At 34.0% G+C, this 22913-nt stretch overlaps 1 protein-coding gene across 13 annotated transcripts in view; it reads left to right on the forward strand.

Annotated features, from left to right (window-relative positions):
• PHF21A (PHD finger protein 21A) overlaps positions 1 to 22913 on the forward strand; it is a 162171-nt gene that overhangs the window by 24953 nt on the left and 114305 nt on the right. For 7 of the 13 annotated variants that reach the window (XM_081061727.1, XM_081061739.1, XM_081061729.1 and 4 more), the window contains exons 2-5: positions 2143 to 2183; positions 8967 to 9110; positions 13964 to 13996; positions 16179 to 16244. In XM_081061727.1, coding sequence (XP_080917853.1) covers positions 9057 to 9110; positions 13964 to 13996; positions 16179 to 16244 — 153 coding nt within the window. In that variant the 5' untranslated portion in view covers positions 2143 to 2183; positions 8967 to 9056. Of the gene's footprint in view, positions 1 to 141; positions 303 to 2142; positions 2184 to 3514; positions 3627 to 8966; positions 9111 to 13963; positions 13997 to 16178; positions 16245 to 22913 lie in introns of those variants that run through there. The other 6 variants (XM_081061732.1, XM_081061731.1, XM_081061737.1 and 3 more) reach the window with 3 other exon arrangements.

Below are 22913 nucleotides of genomic sequence, written 5' to 3' on the forward strand. Positions count from 1 at the left end.
AAAGGCCAGCTCAGTCAAAGGAATCTCAGGGTCTGTAAGCTTTTCTCCAGCCTGGCTACCAACTCGCTGTGTGACGCTTGGGGAAGTTACTTAACCTCTCAGGCTTTACTGTCCTATGTGATTTCTGCACTCCCTGCAAGCAGTTTTATGATATCATGGTAAAATTCTTTATCAATTTTGGATTGACTCTACTATTGGTTTTTGGAGACATGCGCTAGAGATAAAGTATACATCTGTTGTGCCTTTTTACTGAATATGACTTTTCAGAAAAGTTTATGTGCCTGTAGTTTCTCAAATGCCATGTAAGTAAAAGCTAAAATCCCAACCTATTCTGGTCACTTGGAGTTTCATGTTTTATTGTATAAGCCATTGTCATTACATGTGCTGCAATTACCATCTCTAATTCTGTGGCTTGCTTTTTCATTCTCTTAATTCTTTTCTTTTTTTGATGAGCAGAAGTTCTTAATTTTAATTTAGTTCAAATTATCAGTCCTTTTCTTTTTCATTATATTTTAAAATGGTAATATTTAACTTCCTAATCAACTGTTTTTGTCCAAAGTCATTCATTTAACAAATAATGCTGTGGGATCGATGCATAAGAAATTATCTCCCGCATGAAAAAGCTACCAAGAAATGCCTAATAGGGAAAATAAGCCTGCAACAGAGTTAAGGGTCCACTCAGTGAATTCATTCGTTTAACAAATATTTACTGAGCATTGATTATGTGCATGATAGTGTTTTGAGTGGTACAGTGGTATCAGTAATGTTAAGAATCCCACTTTTTAAAATTGAGATATTATTGACACATAACATTGTATTAGTTTTAGGTGTACAACAAAGTGATTTGGTATATGTATGTATTGTGAAATGATTACCGCAATAAGCTTAGTTATTTATTCATCACCGCACATAATTTTAAATTCTTTTTTCCTTATGAGAATCCACTTTTTAATAACCATATTCTATAGATTTTTGCATGTTTTTTCTTCTGTTTGGGAGTTATTCTAATCTTGGTGATTGAAATTGCCATTTGTGTGGACTTGAGAACTTTAAAAAGTACTGCTGCTAAAAAAAAAAGCAGGATAAAACAGCAAATTCAGTTTCTTTTGGAAATGAATGTTAACTGCATGAATTGGGGCCCATTTAAATTATTTTACTGTATGTTTGATATGACTGTACATGATTAAATAAAATTTTTTTATTTGGATGACATGAAGACATTTTTTGAAATATCTCTTGAGGAAATGAGAACATTATTGGGGTAACATCAGTCAACACACGTACTATGTTTAAAGCATAAGGAAGATATTTATAGTTTTAGAGCATTAGGAGAAAAGTTTAAATTTTTGTTCTCTAATTTTTTTAACTGAGAAGTTTTGGTCAGGGAAGCGTTAAAAATAAATAGTATAGTCTGACTTGACTTTTCTGACCTTGAAGTCAGCTTAGTGGAGTTTAGTTAATCTGAAGAAGACACACTGAGTGATAAAAGCATCACTGAGCATTGGATTGGGCTCCTAAAACCTTGGTTTTTTTCTGGCTGTCATTGATTAAATATGTGGCTTAGGGAAATCACTTCTATGTTATGTATGTGGTTTACAGTCTAAAGTGGTGAGAATGTGAATTAAAAGTTTAATTAAAATTATGACTATACATATAAAATGATATGAATTTTAAAGTCTTATATAAGCCAAATCCATTTCAAGATTAATTGAAAAAAGGCCTGTTAAGTAGACCAAACTAAGGGCCAATGATGTTATTTGTTAATATAAAGCAACAAACTGAAGGTGATTGGTTGGGGATGATAGTGCATTTGTGTGTTTTTTAGATTAGATGCATTTCATTTCTCTGTGTCTCTTAGGAAAACGAAACCATCACCTACTTATTTCTCCTTGCCTTGAAAAAACTGGAAAAGTGAAAAAACTGGAAAATTAGAGATTTAACTGCCCTTGAATTCTTTCCTTGCTGTAAAAACTACCAATCTCTTCTTTCCTTTCTTTTGGGTTTTAGAGTTTTGGAGATATCTCTGTGTTTTGGTTTTTTCTTCTTAAAATCAGATAGAAATTTTTCAGTCTTCAGCTTTTGATGACATGTCATAAATCTGTGTTTGTAGTCTGATTCCGTTTTCCCCTTCTTCTGTTATAGGGAGCAAGAGAGCTGAAGGAGGGCCAGTTTCCCCCAAATTGGTAAGTTCTTTTACCAGGCAGTCATAGTGTGCCTGATGTTAGTTGGATAATTATTTAAATGTTCAGTGAATTTTTTGTGTGTGGCACAACTCTCTTCTCAGAAATGAAGCTTTGCTGTTTGCACTGAGTGAAAGTGAATTTTTGTCTAATTTCACATAGCCATATCTCAAATGCATTTGTGTTTCTAATACTACTGCTAGGCTTGCATGTTCCTGCACTCGATAACCTGTTAAAATATAAAGTTCCCCTTATGCAGTGGTTAGAGCCAAACATTCAAAAGTCAAGATATTCAAAAGTTAAGGTTCCCATTGTATTTTGTTACTTAATATGCTATTAAATTTGACGGCCTTCATATTATGTGCCAAATGGGTAGGTTAATGTAACTATAGGAAACTTGACTTTGAAATTTGGGACTCTTTAAGTATTTATATTCTTAAATTTAATGTTGGATTGGCTTTATGTCTGATACTATATTTTTAGTGTGTATTGTTTTGTATAATTTTTAAAGAGAAAAAAAAGAGAGAGAGAGAAAAGTGGCAGTGTAGGGCATATAGGCAAACACATTTTTTCCCTAATGTCTATTTTAACAGCTCATAAATCATCACACTTAATCATTTCTTTGAATGTCTAATTCAAGATCACAAATTGCACAGGGCAGTCTAGTGACTAAGGATCAAACAAATATTAACCTTATTTGGAGAGCATGTATTACGAAAAAAAATTAAATTCAAACAAGATAGCTGGAATAGGGTGTCCCCTAATGCAAGGCTATCTTTTTGTTTTTTTGTTTTTTAAATTCTCTCTCTCAAATAGTAATTAACTTAGTGTGTGGAGTAGATACTTAGTTAAGGCTTCTTTCTGATAATTTATGGTCCTTGAGGTGTCTCTCTTACCTTGTAGGAATTGGGCTTTGAACATTAAAGGGAGGCATTTGGACCAGTTAACCTTGAATTTACTACGTTTTTATTCTACTTGCCTTTTTCTCATGGAACCTTTTAAAATAAATAATCAACACCAAATAGCTGTTTACTCTGAGATATGATAAAATCATAGGGTCTCAGAGAAAGGACCTTAAGACCTATTCTTCTAGCCTTTTTCCCGATGTGGCAATTTCTTCTCCTGTATCCCTGATAGATTGTTATTCGGGTAAATATTGAATACTACATTTTTTAAAAATGTAGCTCATTATTTTCTATAGTGTATTCTGAGGAACTCTAGTTCCACAGAAATGAATAAATATTACTGAGGTTGGGCGGGGGCGGAAAAATGTTCGGTCAAATAATTTGGGAAATGCTGCGTTAAACAAAGTTAAACAGGTTTCTTTACTGCAGGACTTCTCAGAACCTTTAATATGCTAATGTGCATTGTGAATCTCCAAGAGGGGGATATGATATGCAGCATTCTTGAATACTTCTAATGACAGGGAGCCCACTACCTCATAAGGTAACCCATTCCTTTTTTGTACAGCTCTAATCCTTAGCTCTTCCTTAAATTGATCTGAAAACTATCTCCCATAACTTCCACTTCTGTTAAGTACTTACTGGTTATGCCAAGACCACCACACCCTCTTGTGTTAACCTTTGTGTAGTGAATATGTATATCATTCTAGCCAGGCTGTCTGGACTTTTTTTTTTATCATTACATAGCATTCTGGTAAATGTGGCAACCAATTATAAAACTCTCACTGTCAACTATGCTTATACACTACTCTCCAGCCTCCTTCATTCTGAATTTCTGTGAGTTTTAAAATTTACTTCAACACTCTTGTTGTTGGGTATAATTGGGATGGTTTTAGTAATGAAAGTGATGCTTGATTTCTGTAAAGAAAGGGCAAATAGAAGAATGTGTGTGTGCCTGTTAGGTTTGGGTCCAGGAAGCTGCGATAGAAACTGTACATTACAATGAACACTGGTGGAAGGGAGAGGTTCAGGACATTGCAGCAGGGTGCTGTGGGGAAACTCTGGCTTGACCCCAAATACCATACTGTCATGTTGCAATGGTATGACCTGCTACATATTCCTTTTCTTTTTTTTTTCCTTTAAATGAGGGCCTGGCTCCTTCCCTCAGAAAAAGCAAAACAGAAAGGAAAGATATATATTTTATTCTCAAACACATCAGACATTCAGATATCATAAATCTTGTGTGTGTGTGTGTGGCGTCAATTTAATTTAATGGTTAGGAAACATCAGTCTCACTAGTTGAAGTGATTTTTGTCAGCAGTTGTAATACCAAGATTTTAGCATCATAATCTTGCCAAATTTAATGGGTAGCCTCTAAAATCAGGATTGCCCAGCTTTTTGTGCAGTAGCATTTTCGGTTGACCTGTGGAGTGTCACCAAAGAAACACCACCATGAAAATAAAACAATCATTAGTTTTTTTTTAATGTCATATTTTGATTCATGTTAAAATGTTAATTTTCAATAAGTGTTATTAAAAGAATTTTATTATTTTTGGCATCCATGATAAGTTTTAGCACTCTTAGTTAAAAGTTAAAGATACCGTTTTATCTCCTAGCATGTTAGATACATAGTAAGAAATAAATATTTCGCACACATTGAAATCTGATATTTTAGTATTAGGCATGTGACAAGTAAGGATACATAGATCTATCAAGACTTTCTTCTACTTTTTCATATTTTAAAAAATTAATTAAACCTACTCTAAACTCTATTCTGAGAATATAGATCAGAAGTGGTGTCTTGTACAGACAATAATTTAGTGGTTTCCAGAGGGTAAGGGGGTGGGGGGTGGGTGATGAGGGTAAAGGGGATCAAATATATGGTGATGGAAGGAGAACTGACTCTGGGTGGTGAACACACAATGGGATTTATAGACGATGTAATACAGAATTGTACACCTGAAATCTATGTAAATTTACTAACAATTGTCACCCCAATAAATTTAATTAAAAAAAAAAAAAGAAGTGGTGTCTTGTACCAAGTAACTACATGGTACAGAGAACACAGAACTGACCATTTTCTGGGGATTCAGTCTGGGGGCACAATGTATTACGAATTTATGGTTAGTGAAAGAAACTTGGTTGGCAAGTTGAGTTTTGATTGGAAAAAGGGTTTTATATCAGTTCAGGAACAGAGCAGTGTTTCTTAGCAGTAAATTCATTATTAGAGTTATAATGAAGACCTAGAGGTCACATATCTCCAAGCAAAACTATACCCATAAAAATAGAAGCCTCTTTCTTAGAGAATTTGAAAATAGGAAAGCCTGTAGTCTCCTTAACAATATACTGTGTTGAGAAATTTATTAAAAAGTTTGTGTGTGTGAATAAAAGCATTAAGTGTGTTAGGAATAGCATAGAACTTTACAGTTTACAAAGGGCTTTTCATATAGTATTTACCTCATTTAAACCTCATAGCAATTTTATGAAGTAGGTGATACTGTTCCCACTTTCCTGATTTATAAGCAAACAAATTTTAAAAACCCTGAGGCAGTTGAGAGTGATTGCACAGTGAGTAAGTGGAATCAGGTTTTTTTTCGTTTTGTTTTGGGGGATAGCAAACGTTCTGTCCAGACGTCACTGCTGCCTTTTTAAAGTGGGATTTGATTATTGTTTTTGTTTGGTTGGTTTGTGGAGTTTTAGGTTTTAGGTTTTTTGTTATTTGAGGGTGAGAGGCTAGTAGGTATCCCAGTGATTTGAAATGTACAGTTCTGAAGGTAACAAATGTTGGTATTTTGTACTAGGCAATTGTCCTCTCTGATGGTAGTATTTAGAGCTGTTAGGTGGTGAAAGACATTGTACCTCAATAAAGTGTGTCTATTACTGTTTTGTGAGTCTGTTTATATTTACCTTGCAGCAACTGATTTGTTATTTATGACTTACTAAAATTGGTCAGAATATGATAAATCATCTTTTTACAGATTTAGCAAATAGTACCTTCTTTATGATGCTGTAAACTGCCCCTCAGTGGTCTTCACATGACTGGCTGCATGAATTGTCTAAGCCCCCAAAATATTTTTTAAGGGGATTCAACATGTGCTTGCCTTGTTTTTGTAAGTTATAAATATATGGATAAAATTTGTTCCTTTAGGCAGAGACCAGTCTTTTAAAGTTGCTCTCCAGAAAGAGACCTTTTTGAAGAAGGATATTAAATACATCTTCTAATCCTTCCTAACTTTTTCTATAACAAGTCACTACCTTTTTTTTTAACACTTCTTTTAAATATTTTATTTTGAAATAAAATGAGTAACTGGCATTTAGAGTCCTTGCTACATAAAATGTGTGCCTTTGTGTGTCTCTAGTAAGTAGACAACATTCTGATGAAGTAAAAGCTGTCAGCTCCTGGTTAACTTGAGTCACAGGCTTCTTACCCAGGGAGTCACCCTGGCGTTTAGAGCCTCCAGGTTAAACCCTGGTTTTACTTTTTCTTTTCCTGTACATTTTGTTTCATCAGTATAAATTTTTCTGATGCTTTATCTAGGAAACCTTAGTTAATTTTTTGCTATTTAAAAATAAGTGCATATTTTCTATTGAAATTTTGGGAACTGTTGATACTCTGAAAAGAAGGTGAATAACCCTTAGTGTTACCACCCAGAGATAACCAATGACAAATTATGAAAGTGACACCTGACCCAAACACTAGACAGCTTTATTATTTTTATAAGTCTTTGTCAGTTTGATAGATAAAACTTATCCTCTTAAAATTTACGTTTCTACGACTATTGAAGATAGGTGTTTTTTATAAAACATTTGTTGGTCATTCTTATTCTGTGAATTGCTTTTCATAGTTTTTAAAGATTCATTTGTGAGCACTCTATATAAATTATGTTAACTCTGTTGTTTATATTGTAAGTTCTCCATGTTTTCAACCTGCTGTTTGTTTCTAGAGTTTATATGAGTTGAGTTGAGCTGTGATATTATGCTACTAACAGTAAAATAAAATGTAGCCTTTCTGTTGTTGAAAATACCCCTTTAACTTCAAGACGATTCTTAATTTGACAAATACTATAACAAATCATTTTTAGACACATTCACTGAAAAAAATTAAAACTAGCTCAACTACTGTTTTCAGGAAGAACTCTAGTACCTAAGTCAAGAATTTGAGTAAGGAGATTATTTTAGTATTTGAAAGTAAAGTGACTGTGTCGTTTTTAACATTTACATTTGTATGTAGAGTAAACATACATGACAACAGAAACCTTGGTCTAAGTCAGGAGCCTAATGATTCTTATATTTATTTACTATAGTTTCAAAAATGTTCTAAGATAATAAGTAGCTGAAAAACCCATGTTTTTTCATAAAAAATATGTCTTCTTTTCCAAATTATCTCCCCAAACACACTATCTTTTTGAAATGTTTTGGCTAATAATGTAATTATCATTGTACAATAATCCTTTCCTAGCCTCTACAAATGTGAGTTTGAAGGAAGTTTACACTTTTGGAATTTATTATTTTTTAGGTTATTTTGATACTACAAGACATAATATATATATAAGCCCTAGGGGAGACATTTCAAGTGATGGTTTTAAGCCTAGCGAGGTTAAGCAAATATAATGAAAACTAATATTCACAGATATACATTCTGTAGTTAATGATTCCATTTTAACTGTCAAATCAGAGTTTAAAGAAGTTTTAAGAAAACTTAGGTCGAATATGGACTTTATCTATAGATAAATAATTTTTTGATAGTGTAAAAATTATGAATCTCATTGAATTGGTTTTAAGGAGTAGTAATTCTTTTAGCTGTCTGATTGTTCCCTTCAGTTTGTAAGAATGCTGAGAAGTTGCTTTAACAACAAGTTTTATAAGAACAAAGAAGAAAAGAAAAAGAAGTTTAAATTTATTCAGGCAGAAGCAAACTTTTGCTTTGGGAGAGTACTTAAGATCATGTCTAAGGCTATATTCAAGAAAAAAGAAAAAAAATTAAAAGGAAAATTATCAGTTGAGTTCATTTCAGTTGCAGTGGTGATGAGTGGAGCAGAACAGGAAGTTTCACATTCACAAATTTAGACTTCTGACAGTATCTCCACATGCAGTTACACACACAGCCAAAGAGATGCACTGGCAACCTTGAAAAGAAGATGGTGTTCATTTTAAAGCTGGAACTGTCTGTTCCACTGCTAGACCACCTCATCTGTTGTGCACAGTAGATTTATTTTTCAGCATCCCTGTCATCACTTCGTGGAAAACACAGTTCCATTGCCTTGTATTTGTGTTAAGTATTAATTTGTTAAATGTAAACCTTTAACTTATATCAGAATTTTTCCAGTTTTCAATTAAAAAAATTTTTTTTAAATAGAATAAGAGTCATCCACGTGAAAGTACTCCAGCCTTCGTTAAGCTCTGAGACCCTGAAGTTGCCAGTTCACTGTGTGTGATGTTTCAAAATATGTGACCCTCTTGTGTGTCTGTCTATTTCAAAGAACAGTGTGTCCTGGATGATTGTAGGCTCCCCCTCTCTGCTCACAGCTCATCTAGGGCAGAAGTGGTTTTGTTCAGCTCTGTATCCTCAGAATGGAGTATGTAGTGTGGTGCTGAACACATAATAGGTGCTTAGATGTTTTCATGACCAGGTTAAACACTTTTTTTTTTTTTTTCATTTCTTACTTATTTGACATGTTCTGTAGAGGAATACTCAAAGAATAAAACCCAGAAAGTTTTGGTACCAATTCAGTACAACACTATTCATTTTGGAAAGAAATCTGTTTGGGAAATTTCTTGCCCTGTGTTGTTAGAGAATCAAATGTTTTTCAACTGCTATAATTTATTTAACATGAATATTTCCTTTATGCCTAACATAACCCAAAACATTGTATGATCTCTACAGCTGCAGTGAGAAGAGGAGTTTGTTATTTTAAACGGAGGCTGAAGAAACTATAGAATTAGCAGACATAAGAGAAAGTGGAGAAGGTAGAGGATGGAGTTGCAGACTCTACAGGAAGCTCTTAAAGTGGAAATTCAGGTTCACCAGGTATGTTGCCATTACTGGCTTCTGCCATAATAGCATCGTGTTATTAAGTAATGGTTAAGATTAGAAACAGGCCCATCTCTGATTTCTAGTACAGTTTTCATCATCTTCCAGACAATTGTCCAAGTCATGTCATTTGCCTTTTATCACTACTGAATAAACACATCAATAATACTTTTAAGAACTTTAATAAAATATTCCTGATTTCCTTTCCACAGGAAAGAACTGAAAATATTTTTTTCCTATACCAAAGGTGTTTAAAAAACCTCTCCTTTGTTCTGTTTTTGTTTATTTGAGGGCCTTTGCTCATGTCACTTATGACTTAACCTGTAATTTTAAATGAGATGAGTTTAACTCAACTACCATTTATACTAAAGTTTTTACTCATAATTCAGCTTCATGCCTTTATTCCAGTCGTGAGTAAAAAAAATGTGATTGCCTTCACAGATGTTTAAATTTCAAATATCACAATTCTTACATTTTACATCAGGTACTTAGGCTAAACAAACCTGTAAAATATAGAAATAAATGTATATATGTATATATTAATAATTAAATTTATATGATATAATAATGTTGAAATACATGATATATTAAATGTAACTTATGTATTAAATATATATACTATGTTTTATTTAATGTAATTGTAACCAAGACAAAAAACTGTCCTTAAATAAATCATTAACATTTATTATATAAACAGAATATCACTGTTTTATATCTCCATTCTAGACATTAGTTGGATGTGGTACTAGGTTCAAGACACACATACACATATGTAATGTTTGATAATAAAATGTGAGAAATGATGAATTGACTACTTTTGAGTGTTTGGGGTGTTGGAATAGGAGAAGGGAACTATTTTTTAAAGGTGTTTGTTCTAAAGGTATGGTTTCCTTTGCTTTATCTAAATAGTCTGTTATAAGGTTAGTTTCTGAAATAGTTGGAAGAACACCTTGGGCATTTGATAACTACTAGATTTGCAAGTTGCTCAGAATTAAGGAGGATGAGAGTTTCAAAGGCACATATATGTATGTAGATGTACACACACACGCACATTCATATATATACTGTTTTATATTCAGTCTCCGTATGTTCGGAAATCCCTGCTGCTGCTTTGTGTCTTGTTAAACTCTTGCTCAGTAGTAGTCTTAGAGTTTGCTGTGTATAGATAGGCTTTCTCTGTGAAGTGTATTTTGTTTTTATGGTAACTTGAAGAAATTTATTATGTAATGAGTTTTATATATTTAAATTTAGTATATAATAAAGTAAGCACATTTTATTTTATTTGGCCTTGCTTCTGGTACTAATTAGGAGGATAAAAATCTGTTTACAAAAACAAGCTTGTTCTTTTCCACCAGACGAAAGTATTTTAACACAGAGGTGTATTGAATACCCAATTTGGCTAAATGGCAAATGATGATAGTTAAGTTCACAATTTGTTCAAAGCTGTCATCATCATAGAATGAATTTCTAGAGAACAATAATCAATCTGAAATTTGCATGGATCAGAGATAATTTAATAAATTGTATGTGATTTTTAGAGATATTCCTCTTAAGAAATTTTGAGATGGCAAAGTTGACATTCTGCTTTTAGTTCATCCTCGCAAGATATGAACAAATCCCAGTAAGGCTTTCTTGAAAGACTCATGATCTACTAAATTACTGAAAATTGAACAGAATTCTTAAATATTATTTTGTTTCATATTTTAATTCAAGCATACCCATTTTATGAAAATTATAATTATGAAAAAATTTAATGTACATTTTGTTTTAAAATCTAATTTACATTTTAATATTACATTTGTTGACTCAAAAGGGATATATATTCTTCCTAAAGTTATCCCAAACACTCTCTCAGTATTCACATTAATTGTCTATTTTCCAGAGGGTGGGGAGGAAGGGGAATGATAGATGAGGGTCAAAGGGATCAAATATATGGTGATGGAAGGAGAACTGACTTTGGGTGGTGAACATAACAATGTGATATATAGATGACGAATTGCAGAATTGTACACCTGAAATCTATGTAACTTTACTAACAATTGTCACCCCAATAAACTAATTAAAAGAAAAATTGTCTATTTCCCTATACATTTAACTATTTGTTTTTAGTATAAAATTAGTAGCTTTTATATTCATCTTTAATTATTATGCATTCTGTTTTTGCAGTAATAAACATTTATATGTTTATTGGTAGTATTTTAACATTTAAAGTATATAAGATATTTTCATTCCAGTTAGATTTAGAATACTTTTCTATTTTTGAAAAAAAAAATAAGTATTAACAGTAAATCCAAGTGACATGCCTTGTTGGTAAATCTTATGTTGTTATTCTGAGTGGAGATGTGGAAACTTACATGAGCACTGGTCCTGACAAGTTCAGGGATGCCCAGAAATGACATCCAAGTAAGCACTGGCTATTAGGCTGTAACAAAAGCCACCCTTTGGTGCATTTCCAGTGAGGGAATGATATTAGGGCCGAGACTAAGCTTACTCGATAAAAAGTGTGTCACAGAACTACCTGGTATTGCTGTGATGGAAGTAAATTTTTGTTCTTCACAGACAGGAGACAATTAAGAAAGTAGCGATGTATACATGGTTGCTGTTGAATAAATGTTTAAATAATAAACGTGATGGGCAGCTCATCTTTTTTGAGAAGTTGCCTTTTTGATGATTCTTATGCAGATGTCATGGAAATCATATTTAAACTTCAAAGTCTTTACTCTTCATGGAACAGAGTAGTATAAAGCAGAACTTAGCAAATGTTTTCTGTAAAGGGCCAGATAGTAAAATATTTTGTACGTTCTAAGTCAGTTACGGTCTCTGTCAAAATACTTGCTCTGCTGCTGTGCGGACAAAGTAGCCATAGACAATATATAAGTGAATGGGTGTGACTATGTGCCAAGAAAGCTATTGATAAAAACAAGTGGATGGCCAGATTTCCTGTGGGTTCTAGTTTGCCAACCCTTGACATAAAGTATGTGCTCATGAAAGATTGCTGCGTTCTTGCAATAGAAAGTAACCTAAGTTTGATAACACAATGTGAGCTTAAAGTCACTAGGGGTTTGGATGGTTAAGTGTCCAGTGTGTCCAGTCTTAGCCTCTGATGATGTATAAAATGCAGCTTGACTGCTTAGAGATAGAAAAGTAGGATTATTTATTTTCTCTAGAGGTGGAGACTTAGAATAGTTATCAGTTAATTTTTAAATTCCAGTGTCATGGAAGAAAACCTTTTTCAGCTTTAAAAAGGCAACTTTCATATAGCAGCCAACTCTGGTAACCAAATCAAAAAGGAAAACGAAAAGTTTTTTTCGTTGAAGAGTGTGGCTAGCTTTTAGGCTGTGGTACTAAAATTATATATGTATAAAACCTTTTTTTTCAATGTCATTGAGCTTTTGGAATGTGTGTTATTTCTATTTTGTAGATTAAGACCAGGATATAGTAGAGTTACTACTGTCACATGTGAAGTAGAGTATAGTAACATATACCTTGTGTATTTGGAGGTCGCATGATTGGCAACCTCAGCTGTCTAGAACATAGCTTAGCACCTGAAGTAAAGGCTTTCGACCAACTAGAATAAATGTTAGAAGTCATTTATGAAAGATTGTACATTTTACTCAAGGGGGCTTTCTTAGGTTATTACAGCCTATTCATTCATCTTAGAATCAGTTCACTGAGTGCATTATAGAGCAGATCAGAAGCAGCACATCTGAGTTGGGGTTCAGATGCCATGAGAGGGAGGCATAATAATAGCAAGATTTGCTAGCTGACTGGCATTAAAGTGAGAAACTAAAATGCAGACACAAGAACTGTTTAAAACAGCAGTAAGGCCCTTATTGTATTGTTTGTAGAATAGTGTATTAATTACTGTAATCATACTTCTAGGTATCAATAAACGCTTTTTTCCTATTTAAGAAGGCAGATAAGTATACATTGTATTTTAGAAAGATTTTATTTTATGACTAAACCATTTAAAACTGCCTTGTCACCCAAAGAGAGGAACAGATTTTCACTTATATGAAAAATTCCCTTGGGGAACAGCTTATTCCCAGATACTTCTAGGAATCAGCCTTCTGATCCTCCTTCATCCTTCAAATTCTTCTGTCCCTCGTTATAGTTATCTTTGGGCAGTGATGTTTTTAGAAGTTGGGTAGATCAAACAATATCCATTTTTCTTTGTTTTTTTATTTGTTTGGACTTCTGTTTTCCTTAGTAGAGGCCTTTCTCATTCAGTATTCTGGTAGCACGCTCCTTCCCAGAGGAACCCAGGTAGGTAGAGTTTTGCGTTATTGTTCCTTCACTTTCTCATTTTCAAATACTGAGCATCACTGCTCAACTGAGTACACCGTCCTCTTCCCCTACAGTGAAGACAGTGGCAAAGTCACATCTGACACTAGGTTCCTTCTGTGGTTAAGAACCAAACCAACAGACTTGCAAAATCGGCAGTTTGCTGGAGCCAAACAGGCCTGATTTGTATGAGAGCAGCTTCTTTCTGGGCCTTATTTGGACTCTAGACAGTGACAACATTTTAAAGAGATGTTTGGCTTTGGAGCATCCAGCTGGTGTAAATTGCCTTTTAAAAACCCTCCGCCCCATCCCATCTTCAGGTTTGTTAAAAAGCAGGTGCTTTTTATTTCAAATATAAAGTGATAGTTTGATTTTATTTTTATGTATTAAGAGGAATGTCTCATTAAACTTTTATAGAGATCACAGAAGCCTTTGATCTGTTCTGACTGTGGTGTTGCTCATTTTTGTGTGTGCGGACTTAACACTCCAGATTTGGGGCCAAACCTGATTAGTCATAGTGAGTTAATATGTCAAACTGATGACTCTTTCTCTCTCTTTATTACCAGAAACTGGTTGCTCAAATGAAGCAGGATCCACAGGTAACATACTACTTTTATTCATTTAATTTTTAAACTAAAATAATTTAAAGTGACCATAAAATACTAAAATACAGACCAATGCTTAAGGTTTAAAAGCTGTCTCATCTCTTGTAGCAATTATATTAGCATATTGGTCATCATGTTTTAAGGGTTTAGAAAAATCCAGTTATTCTGTTATAATAAAGCTATCATTTCATCTTTGTTACTGTTATTTGCTTTTATGTTAATTGCTTTGAGTATTTTGGGGGGAAAATTGAGAGTGAGTACTCTTCATATAGCTTAAATTTCATTTCTATCAGCCAGCCCACTTATTCAAAATCAGAGTTTGTGAGGCTTTCTAATTATTGAAGTGGCCCGGAACCATTCTTATTTTCACATTGTTTATAATACAGATATAGTACAGAACATTTAAATACTTAATCCCACTATGTTCAGGGTAAGAATTTTAGCATAATTTTTAAAAGACGTTAAATTTTTTTTTTGAAAAAGCCCTTAAAGAGGCTTTAAAAGTACTTTATATAATAATCCACTGAATGTTACCTTTTCTTTGTATTCTCATAGAAGTTTTGACTTAGGCATTTTATTATCTATCCCTGAAGAGAAATCTTCCTAAAAAGCTATCTTGTCTTTGATGATTACATTTATTGTTCGGGCAGTGTTTCTTTTACAGCCATTAGACAGTGGGTCATAAGTATGGAGAATATTTATCAGACTCTCTCAGGATTTCTCCCTTGCATTTGTTTACTCACAATCTGTTCACAGAACACCTAAATCCATCGACAGGTACTCAGATATATGTATATGTATTTTTAACTTGTTAAACATACCATACATGCCTCATTGTAAATTTAAATAAAAGAAATTCTTGAATAGAGGAATGGTATTAAGGCAGACTGATTTTTGAAAGTAGGAATAATATTCATTTCTACAAATTTAGCATCCAGTGGCCTAACTATTGTGCTTGAACACAATCCATTGATGGGGAGAGCTGGCGTTGATAGCCCACACTTAACTCCGGTTTGATACTCCAACTTCTTTGAGAAGCTTCTCCATTTTTATTTATTTTAAAAATATATTATTTAAATTAGATTTAGGGAACCAAGAGACAGTAGACCTTAGCTTAATTGACTTTTATATTTAATATGGTAACCTATGTTATCAGCAACTGAAATATTAGCAGAAAATGTCAGCATTTCTGATATAGCTGGTGGTCATGTAACAGAGCAGTCTTTGCCTGAAGAATCCGAGGGGGCAGTAAAATGTTGGGCAGTCTTGTGGGTGATCTCATTAGAAAGGCCTTATATCAAATACACTTATGAAAAAAGACCACACAGAGTAAACATGAGAGGGAGGGTGTATGTCCCAACCCTGGCAGAAGACCAGGCAGGGCAAATTGAAAGCATTGCATGGGAAACAATGAGGAAAAACTGGTCTCTCTTTGGGGGGGGGGGAGAGAGGGGGTTCAGTCTGCGGGTAGGCTATCCTGTTTCATTGAGCATTTGACAAGTTTAATTTTGGATTTTTTTTTTCCCCACTTGAGTAAAAGGCTAGCATACTCAGTATATCTCACCTAAAATAGTATCCTTTTTGATTCCTAAAATTTGAGAACTGAGAAAATGCCCTGGTAGTCAGTGTGTTAATTTGAATGATGTAGTGTTAAGGCAGTTGTAACTCTGATGGCTTTTCAAATCTAGGCTAAAATAACAAATGTACTCCACTAAATAAGGGAGAGGGTAAGTAGAGAAAAACCTCTTATCTTTATTGATAATGCTGTTAAGCATGCAGTGGACACAGACTTATAACTTCCATTTTCCTGCTTTGGTCTGATTAGTGGAGCTTTAGGTTTTCTGTCAACTGATACTTTCTATAAAGAATAACTATTGTTCAGTAAGAAGGAGTACTATTACAGTGCAAGATGCTAAAAGGTAACACTTATAATCTAAAACAGTTGCAAAGGAGCTGCCCCTGTCCTAGTGTTAGGAGCCTGCTTTTGGGATCTATGCCTTAGGTCGTGACTATATGATAATAGGACTCCAGTTTAATGCGCGGCACATTTGATTGGCTAAATGCTTAAATTAAGGTTGCTTCATCATTTGCAATGCAGTATGCATCAAGTCTTCTTGCTACTATTCTGTTAACAAATGAAATATCTTTCTCACAGATATTTTTTCTTTCCAATCAGAATGCTGATTTAAAGAAACAGCTTCATGAACTCCAAGCCAAAATCACAGCTTTGAGTGAGAAACAGGTAGGGGAAAAAGGAGGGGGGGCATTATTTTTAACATTGTGTTCTAAAGATATGTCTGCTTGAGGCTTCTAGGAGAACTGCTATTTTTCCTCATGTGTGAAAATAAGTGTGGGCAGCCAGACTCAGTTTTAATTTTATTTGAGCTCTGTTTATCTATTTTTATTTTTGGTTGAAATCAGTCCCTAGAGTATCCCATGGGTATATGTTACTGGCGAATATCTAAAAGCTATGTGGCAAGCTGCTGTTAACTGTGTTAATTAAACTCTGTAGTTTGCCCACAGGGGAAAAATGTAAAGAAAGTTAGTGGGAATATGTGATAGAGAATCTCGTGGCTGCTGGATGTGCTTTGCTACCTGTTTTAAAGGCTAGAGGTGACATTTAACTTACGTGGAACAAAAGGTGGTAAATAGATTGCTCTATATGTAGATCTCCCATTCTGATTACTGTTATACCTTTAAGTTATTCTCTATTGATGTTGACCTACTACTGTGTGAAAAAGCTTTGGTGGAACCTTGTTAGACTTACTCTATATAGGGCAAGACCATCTTGCTTTTTTCCAAGGACATCTGGCAAGTATTCTCTGGAATTTCTTGTATAATGACCTCCACTTCACCAATTCGTACAGCTCCTGCCACCAGGTGGAGTCTGGTAATTGATAGAGCTATAAGTAAATGTCTGTGGTAATCTGACAAATCATTTATTTTCTGGTTCCTTCCTCACTACTGCCCCTTTGGTTAAAAAGAGCAGTTTTCTGTCTTGGATTAGGTAAATGTGTGAAGCAACATGATTCGCTGATTTGCAATTGATAGATAATGCTAGTGATATCTCACTGAAGATTTTTTACTAACTAGTTCTCAATAATTGATTTTAATGTTGTTTTATTAAACTTTTGAAATAATAGCAATGAGAATAATTTATTCCTGGAAATTCTTGATTGTGTTTGTATTGTATATTATATTGCGTTTTTGTTTAACTAAGGGGAGAAATAAATTTTGAGAACTATGTGGAAAAGATATGAGTTGTTGATGTTTCAGAATAGAATATTTTTCCGGCTGAGTGAACAACTGCTTTTTTTTCTCCCCCTTCCTGTTCTTATGCTTCTGCGTTCCCCCATCTTGTCTTCTCCAGAGACAGGAAGCGTTTTACATTAGGGATTTGCCAAACTAAAATTGGGAGGAGGTAGCATGGTAGAGAGCAGTTTTAAGGAAAAGTATAAACAGTTTGTTAATATGTATTTGGCTCTGATAGTGATTCAGTTCTCTAAAGTCAAAATGATGTGTGTTAGTGAAAGTGTTCTAGCTTTAGAATTCTGTTAGCGCTGAGCCTCTTTATAGTTTCAGGGTTAGTTTGACAAGATGCCAATGAATGAGTCACTTTTGCTGAAAAATTCACGTGTTCCAGCAGGGAAAGAAGGTGAGAACTGATTAGTGGAGTAGGGGGTGGGGGATGCTGTCACAAAGTTACGACAACCTAAGGCTACATTTGAGGAAAATGAGGTAATTAAAAACAATTTGCATTTATTTGAAATTTTTGTTTGTGTGCACTGATATAAAGATTTGGTTTATTTCTGTAACTTTTTATTCCTTAATTTTTCTCTAGGGACCTCACTTAATAAAAAATTACAACAATTTATGTTCATGAGACATTTCATCAAGTGGCAAACTGTCATCTGAACGAAGTTTGGATATTAGAAAATAGAATTTTAAAAAAATGGGTTTAGCGTCAGTAAAAAGAACTAGAGTCAGGAACTGAAACACAGTCTTGCAATTTTAAAAATATTTACCTAACTGTTAAAAATAACTTTTTTGATAGGACAGAAAATGTATCATATTTTGGTAGGATAGTACTTGACGGAAACACAGCCATAAAGTTTAAAAGCTAGTTTTTCCTCAGACTTATTTTCAACATGAAACATTGATATTTAGTTTAAAATAGTATTATTTTAGAACAAACTCATGCTGAATGCTCAGCTTTTTGTTTTTTTATCTCATAAAATCTACTTAGCCTCTGGGGAAAGAAACTTAATGATTTGCCTTCTAATTTAATAACTAAAATCTGAATTACCTTACTCACGTGACTTATCTTTCAATTTAACATTAATTTTTTGGGTGTGAGAAAAATTTTAAATACAGAATAGCTCAAAGAATGTTGTATTCCAGAATTAACGATTAACCTTTTGTCATTATTTATTTCCTTTTTCTATTTGCATTTTTCTATGATCATTTTTTCTACATCCACTTGAAAACTTAGTTATACAATAATAGATGCATACATTCTCTTACTTTGTTAAAATAAAACAAACTATTGAAGATAGTCCTTAGTTCTTAGAGTAAGCTCTTACTAGTTCTTATTTGTTATTGCTTCCTCAATCTTTGATACTTATTCGATTTCTTCCTCAAGACTAATTATGAAATAGTATGCTCTGTTTGGGAGAATATGATCTTTAGGGAGCATCCTTCATGGCTAAAACTCAGTGAATTTCACTGAATTCTTGATTAGAAAGTTCCAGTACTTTCACACTGTAACTTAAAGTTTCTAATTAGAAACTTTCCATGGCAGATTTTGAAGTCATCTTTTTGACCCACTGGATCAAGTTGACAGTTTTTAACACAGGAAATCCCCAGACTTGATTAGCTAAAGCAATTATGTTATGTAGCCATTTAAAAATCATGGTTTCAAACTTATTTTACTGACATAGGAATGTGCTCATGATAAAATAAGTGAAAAAGCACATGCAATTTCATATGCATTACAATCCCATTTGTGTATGTGTTGTAGGTGTGTGTGTGTGTGTGTGTGTGTGTATAGGCATAAATATGTATTTAAAAAGTCAGTATAAAATGACACTCTATAGGTAGTTTATTTTTAAATTTACAGATAGTTTATTTTTCTTTATAGTCGTACATATATTTACAAGTAGTTTATTTTTTCTTTATACTCTTATATATATTTGCTAAATTCTCCACAATAAATATGTTTCCCTTTTATAATCAGAAATAGACAAGAAACGTTATTTTTTCTAAAAAGTTGAACACCAAACTCTTGTCTGTTTCCTAGATAGTTAGCGTTTAAAAATCCAATGACACTCTCCTCATGGTATATGAACCACTCTAATCAGAGAATCCAGCTGTCTTAAACAGTGGTGACATTGAAGTGTGGAAGCCATTATTAATTTCTTTAACATGGCTCATTCTCATTCTGCACCCCTCATTCCTCATTTTTTACATGCATATATGGCCTTTAGCTTGTCAGAGCAGAGATTCTGATATTGGAGCCAACACACTTAGTTGCTTTTGTGCTCTGCTTTCACTCTAATTCGTTGTAGAAGCAATCTTACCCACGCTTGTTGCTTGTCCCTGTGATGATTCAGGCTTAATCCATGGCAGTTGCATCTTCGGTTTCTTCTGCCTTGAACAGTTTGCCACCCCACCTCCAGGCATCGATTGCAGCGTAAATGTCACTTCCTCAGACGTCCTATCCCTGAAAGCCCTTCCTCCTGTCAAAGTCAACTATTTCTATTATAATCTCTCATTGAACCGTTTACTTTTCCTTCACAGCTATACCATTTAGGATTAGGTTCAGCTGTGAATGACTAAAAACTCAAAGTGAAAATGGCTTAAACCAGGTAGAATTTTATTTCCCTCGCATGGAAAAGCGCTGTAGGTGGACTCGAGCTGGTGCTAGTGGTTCCACAGTGTCCGCGCATCCTGGCTCCTCCTATTCTGTTGCCTTGCCATTCTCAGCAGGAAGCTTCCCCATCGTAGTCCAAAATAGCTGCTCCATCTGGTAAGAAAGGGGAAAAGCAACAAAGAGCAAGCCCTTTATTTTTAAGGGTGTTTACTGAAAGTTGCGTGTACCACTTCCAATTAGATCCCATTGTTCAGAACTTAAGTCAGTAGGAGCAAGGAAAGCTGAGAAGCGTAGTCTCTTCAGGTGGCCATGGGCAGATAAAACTCAGGGGCTCTGGTACTGAGGAAGAAGGGCGAATAAATACTGAAGATGATTAGTACTTTCTGCCACAGGAGCTTATTATTTATAATTACATATATGTGATTATTTTTTAAAATAATCTGTCTTCCTCAGTAAACTGTTAGTCTCAGGAAGTCAGGGAACATGTTTGTCTTATTTACTTCTTTATTCCGAGTATAGTACTTAGTATAATGTTGAACATAAGATATTTAGCACAGAAAAGCATTTGTATTACTTAAATGAATTATTTTATTCTCTTGATCTTTTTCTCTACTTATAGACAATTTTTAAAAACAATGCATCTTGTTTTTTATGCCTTTTAAATTTAAAATTTTATGAGCATCTTACATTTTTGAGTGTGCTTTAAAAACATTATTTTTAATAGCTTCAAATATTTAATGGTCTGTCTAGATCATAATTTATGTAGCTATTCCTCTATTGATGTAGAATGTTTCCAGTTTTTTGCTATTGTAAATGTTGCTATGATAAACACCCTTGTATGGGAATCTGTTTCTTTCTGATTGGGATAAATAATTACTGGGTATATTGGTCAGCTATTGCCGTAACAGTTCCATGTTACAAACCAGTGTTTTAACCGAGTGGCTTATAACACTAAGTGTTTATTTTCACACTGGGTCTGTAGATCACCTGGGGTTTTCCTGATCTAGCTGAGCTTGGTCAGGCACACCTATTTCAGTTTGTGGGTTGGCTAGCCCTGCCTCCAGGCTGCAGGTTGGGTTAGATCCACTCTAAATATATTCATTCTGAGGCCTAGCATGAAGGGGCAGCAGCTACCTGGGGCATATTCATTTCATGGTTTATAACTGGAATGCAAGAAAAAAGCTAAACTACCAAAACACATTTTAAGTCTCTGTTGGCATCAAGGCTTTTAACCTCGTTAGCCAAAACAAATCATGTGGCCAAACCTTACAAAATTACATGACAAGGGTGTGCATATATAATTTTATAACAGACATTATGAAGAATTGAGAAAAATAATCCATTGACCACCCTTGGTCAAAGGTTACACAGAAATGTTTACCATATTGAAAACAAACAAACAAACAAACTTTTGCTACTTATTTCCAAACAACCTCCAGAAAAGGCTGTATCAGATTAACAGCATAAATGAGAGTACCTAGTTTTCCCCAGGCAATAAACTATTGGGGGGAAAAGAGCTTTGCTAATTGGAAGATGGATACTATCTGAAGCTTTTTTTGAGATACATTTTTCATGCCATTTGTCCATGGTATAACTATTCCATAGCGTTCAGTAGAATTACCTTTTGGTTTTAGGTTTTGTTTTTCTTTAACCCTTTCTCCTGTTTTTCTTTTTTTTTTCTTTCTTTCTTTTTTTCTTTCTCCTGTTTTTCTTATTCCTTTTTAGAGAAGTGGACCTCTTCATAGTCTTTGGTCAGTACCACTGCCTCGTTTCTCTGATTCATGTTTAAAAGTTATAGTCTGTATTCCTTACCGTGTTTCCCCGAAAATAAGACCTAGCCAGACCATCAGCTCGAATGCATCTTTTGGAGCAAAAATTAATATAAAACCTGGTCTTATTTTAATATAAGACCTAGTATAATGTAATACAATATAATATACTATAATATAATACTGGGTCTTATATTAATTTTTGCTCCAAAAGGCGCATTCGAGCTGATGGCCCGGCTAGGTCTTATTTTCGGGGAAACACGGTATATATTGTGCAACCTAACACAAAATGAAATACTTCTCTGGATTTAATAAATAGTTGCCATTTATGGAACCATTCTCATTTTAAATTTGAACACAATATAGTAAAATGGATCCTCAAGCCTTTGGGAGAGAAGTTTCTGTTCCTGCCATAACTAATTATATTTCTGATGCATAGACCAACGTAATTTAAGCTAAGTAGATGACTTGAACAATGGACTATGTGTGTGTGGGGGAGACATGGGGAGTTTGATTCTGTTCCGGACTCTGTAACAGACCTCTTGATAGATTTTGAGTTACTAAATAGTTTAATATGTCTGTTTCCTTATTTATGGAATGTTTGGATAATACCTTTTAGGAGTTAATGAATGTGTATATCTATTGAGTGCACTGAATATTTTTGGAGGTAAGTTCTATTTAAATGGAAATTGTTGGCTTTAGTCATGGTGGCTAATTTCTTCTCATGTAACACCTTCATCTTACATGTAAAGTACTACTTTTTAAAGGAGTTCAGAACATTTCACATCTGTCATGTGTACGTCATTGTAACATAAACTGGGACGTGGACTGTTTGTGACTTAGCCATGATTATATAATTAATCTATCGGTTTCAAGATTAGAATCCAGATCACTGTACTCTTCGTTCAGTTTTATTGAGTAAATTATATTCTTAAATTACTTTGTGGACCTTTATCTATCAGATATTTTTTAAATAGGGCATTAGGCACAATAATTACATTGCCTTTAGGCTTCATTGACTTGTAGTCAAGTAAGTACATTAGTTCTTGTAGTCTAATAATGGTAACCTGATACATAACTATCTCTAGCCTCTGATGCCAATAACCAGAGAATGTTACCCTCTCTCATTCATAACCAAACTAGTGTGATTGGCACATCACACCAGACTTTAGAATTATTTTCTTAGAGATCCTTGAATTATGATGGGAATTTGACCTAATCTTTATCCAGAGCTTAGGAATTCCCTAGGATGTCGTCTAGTTCATCCCAC

The sequence above is a fragment of the Rhinolophus hipposideros genome, assembly GCF_964194185.1.
Source record: "Rhinolophus hipposideros genome assembly, chromosome: 10".
Lineage (NCBI taxonomy): Eukaryota > Metazoa > Chordata > Mammalia > Chiroptera > Rhinolophidae > Rhinolophus > Rhinolophus hipposideros.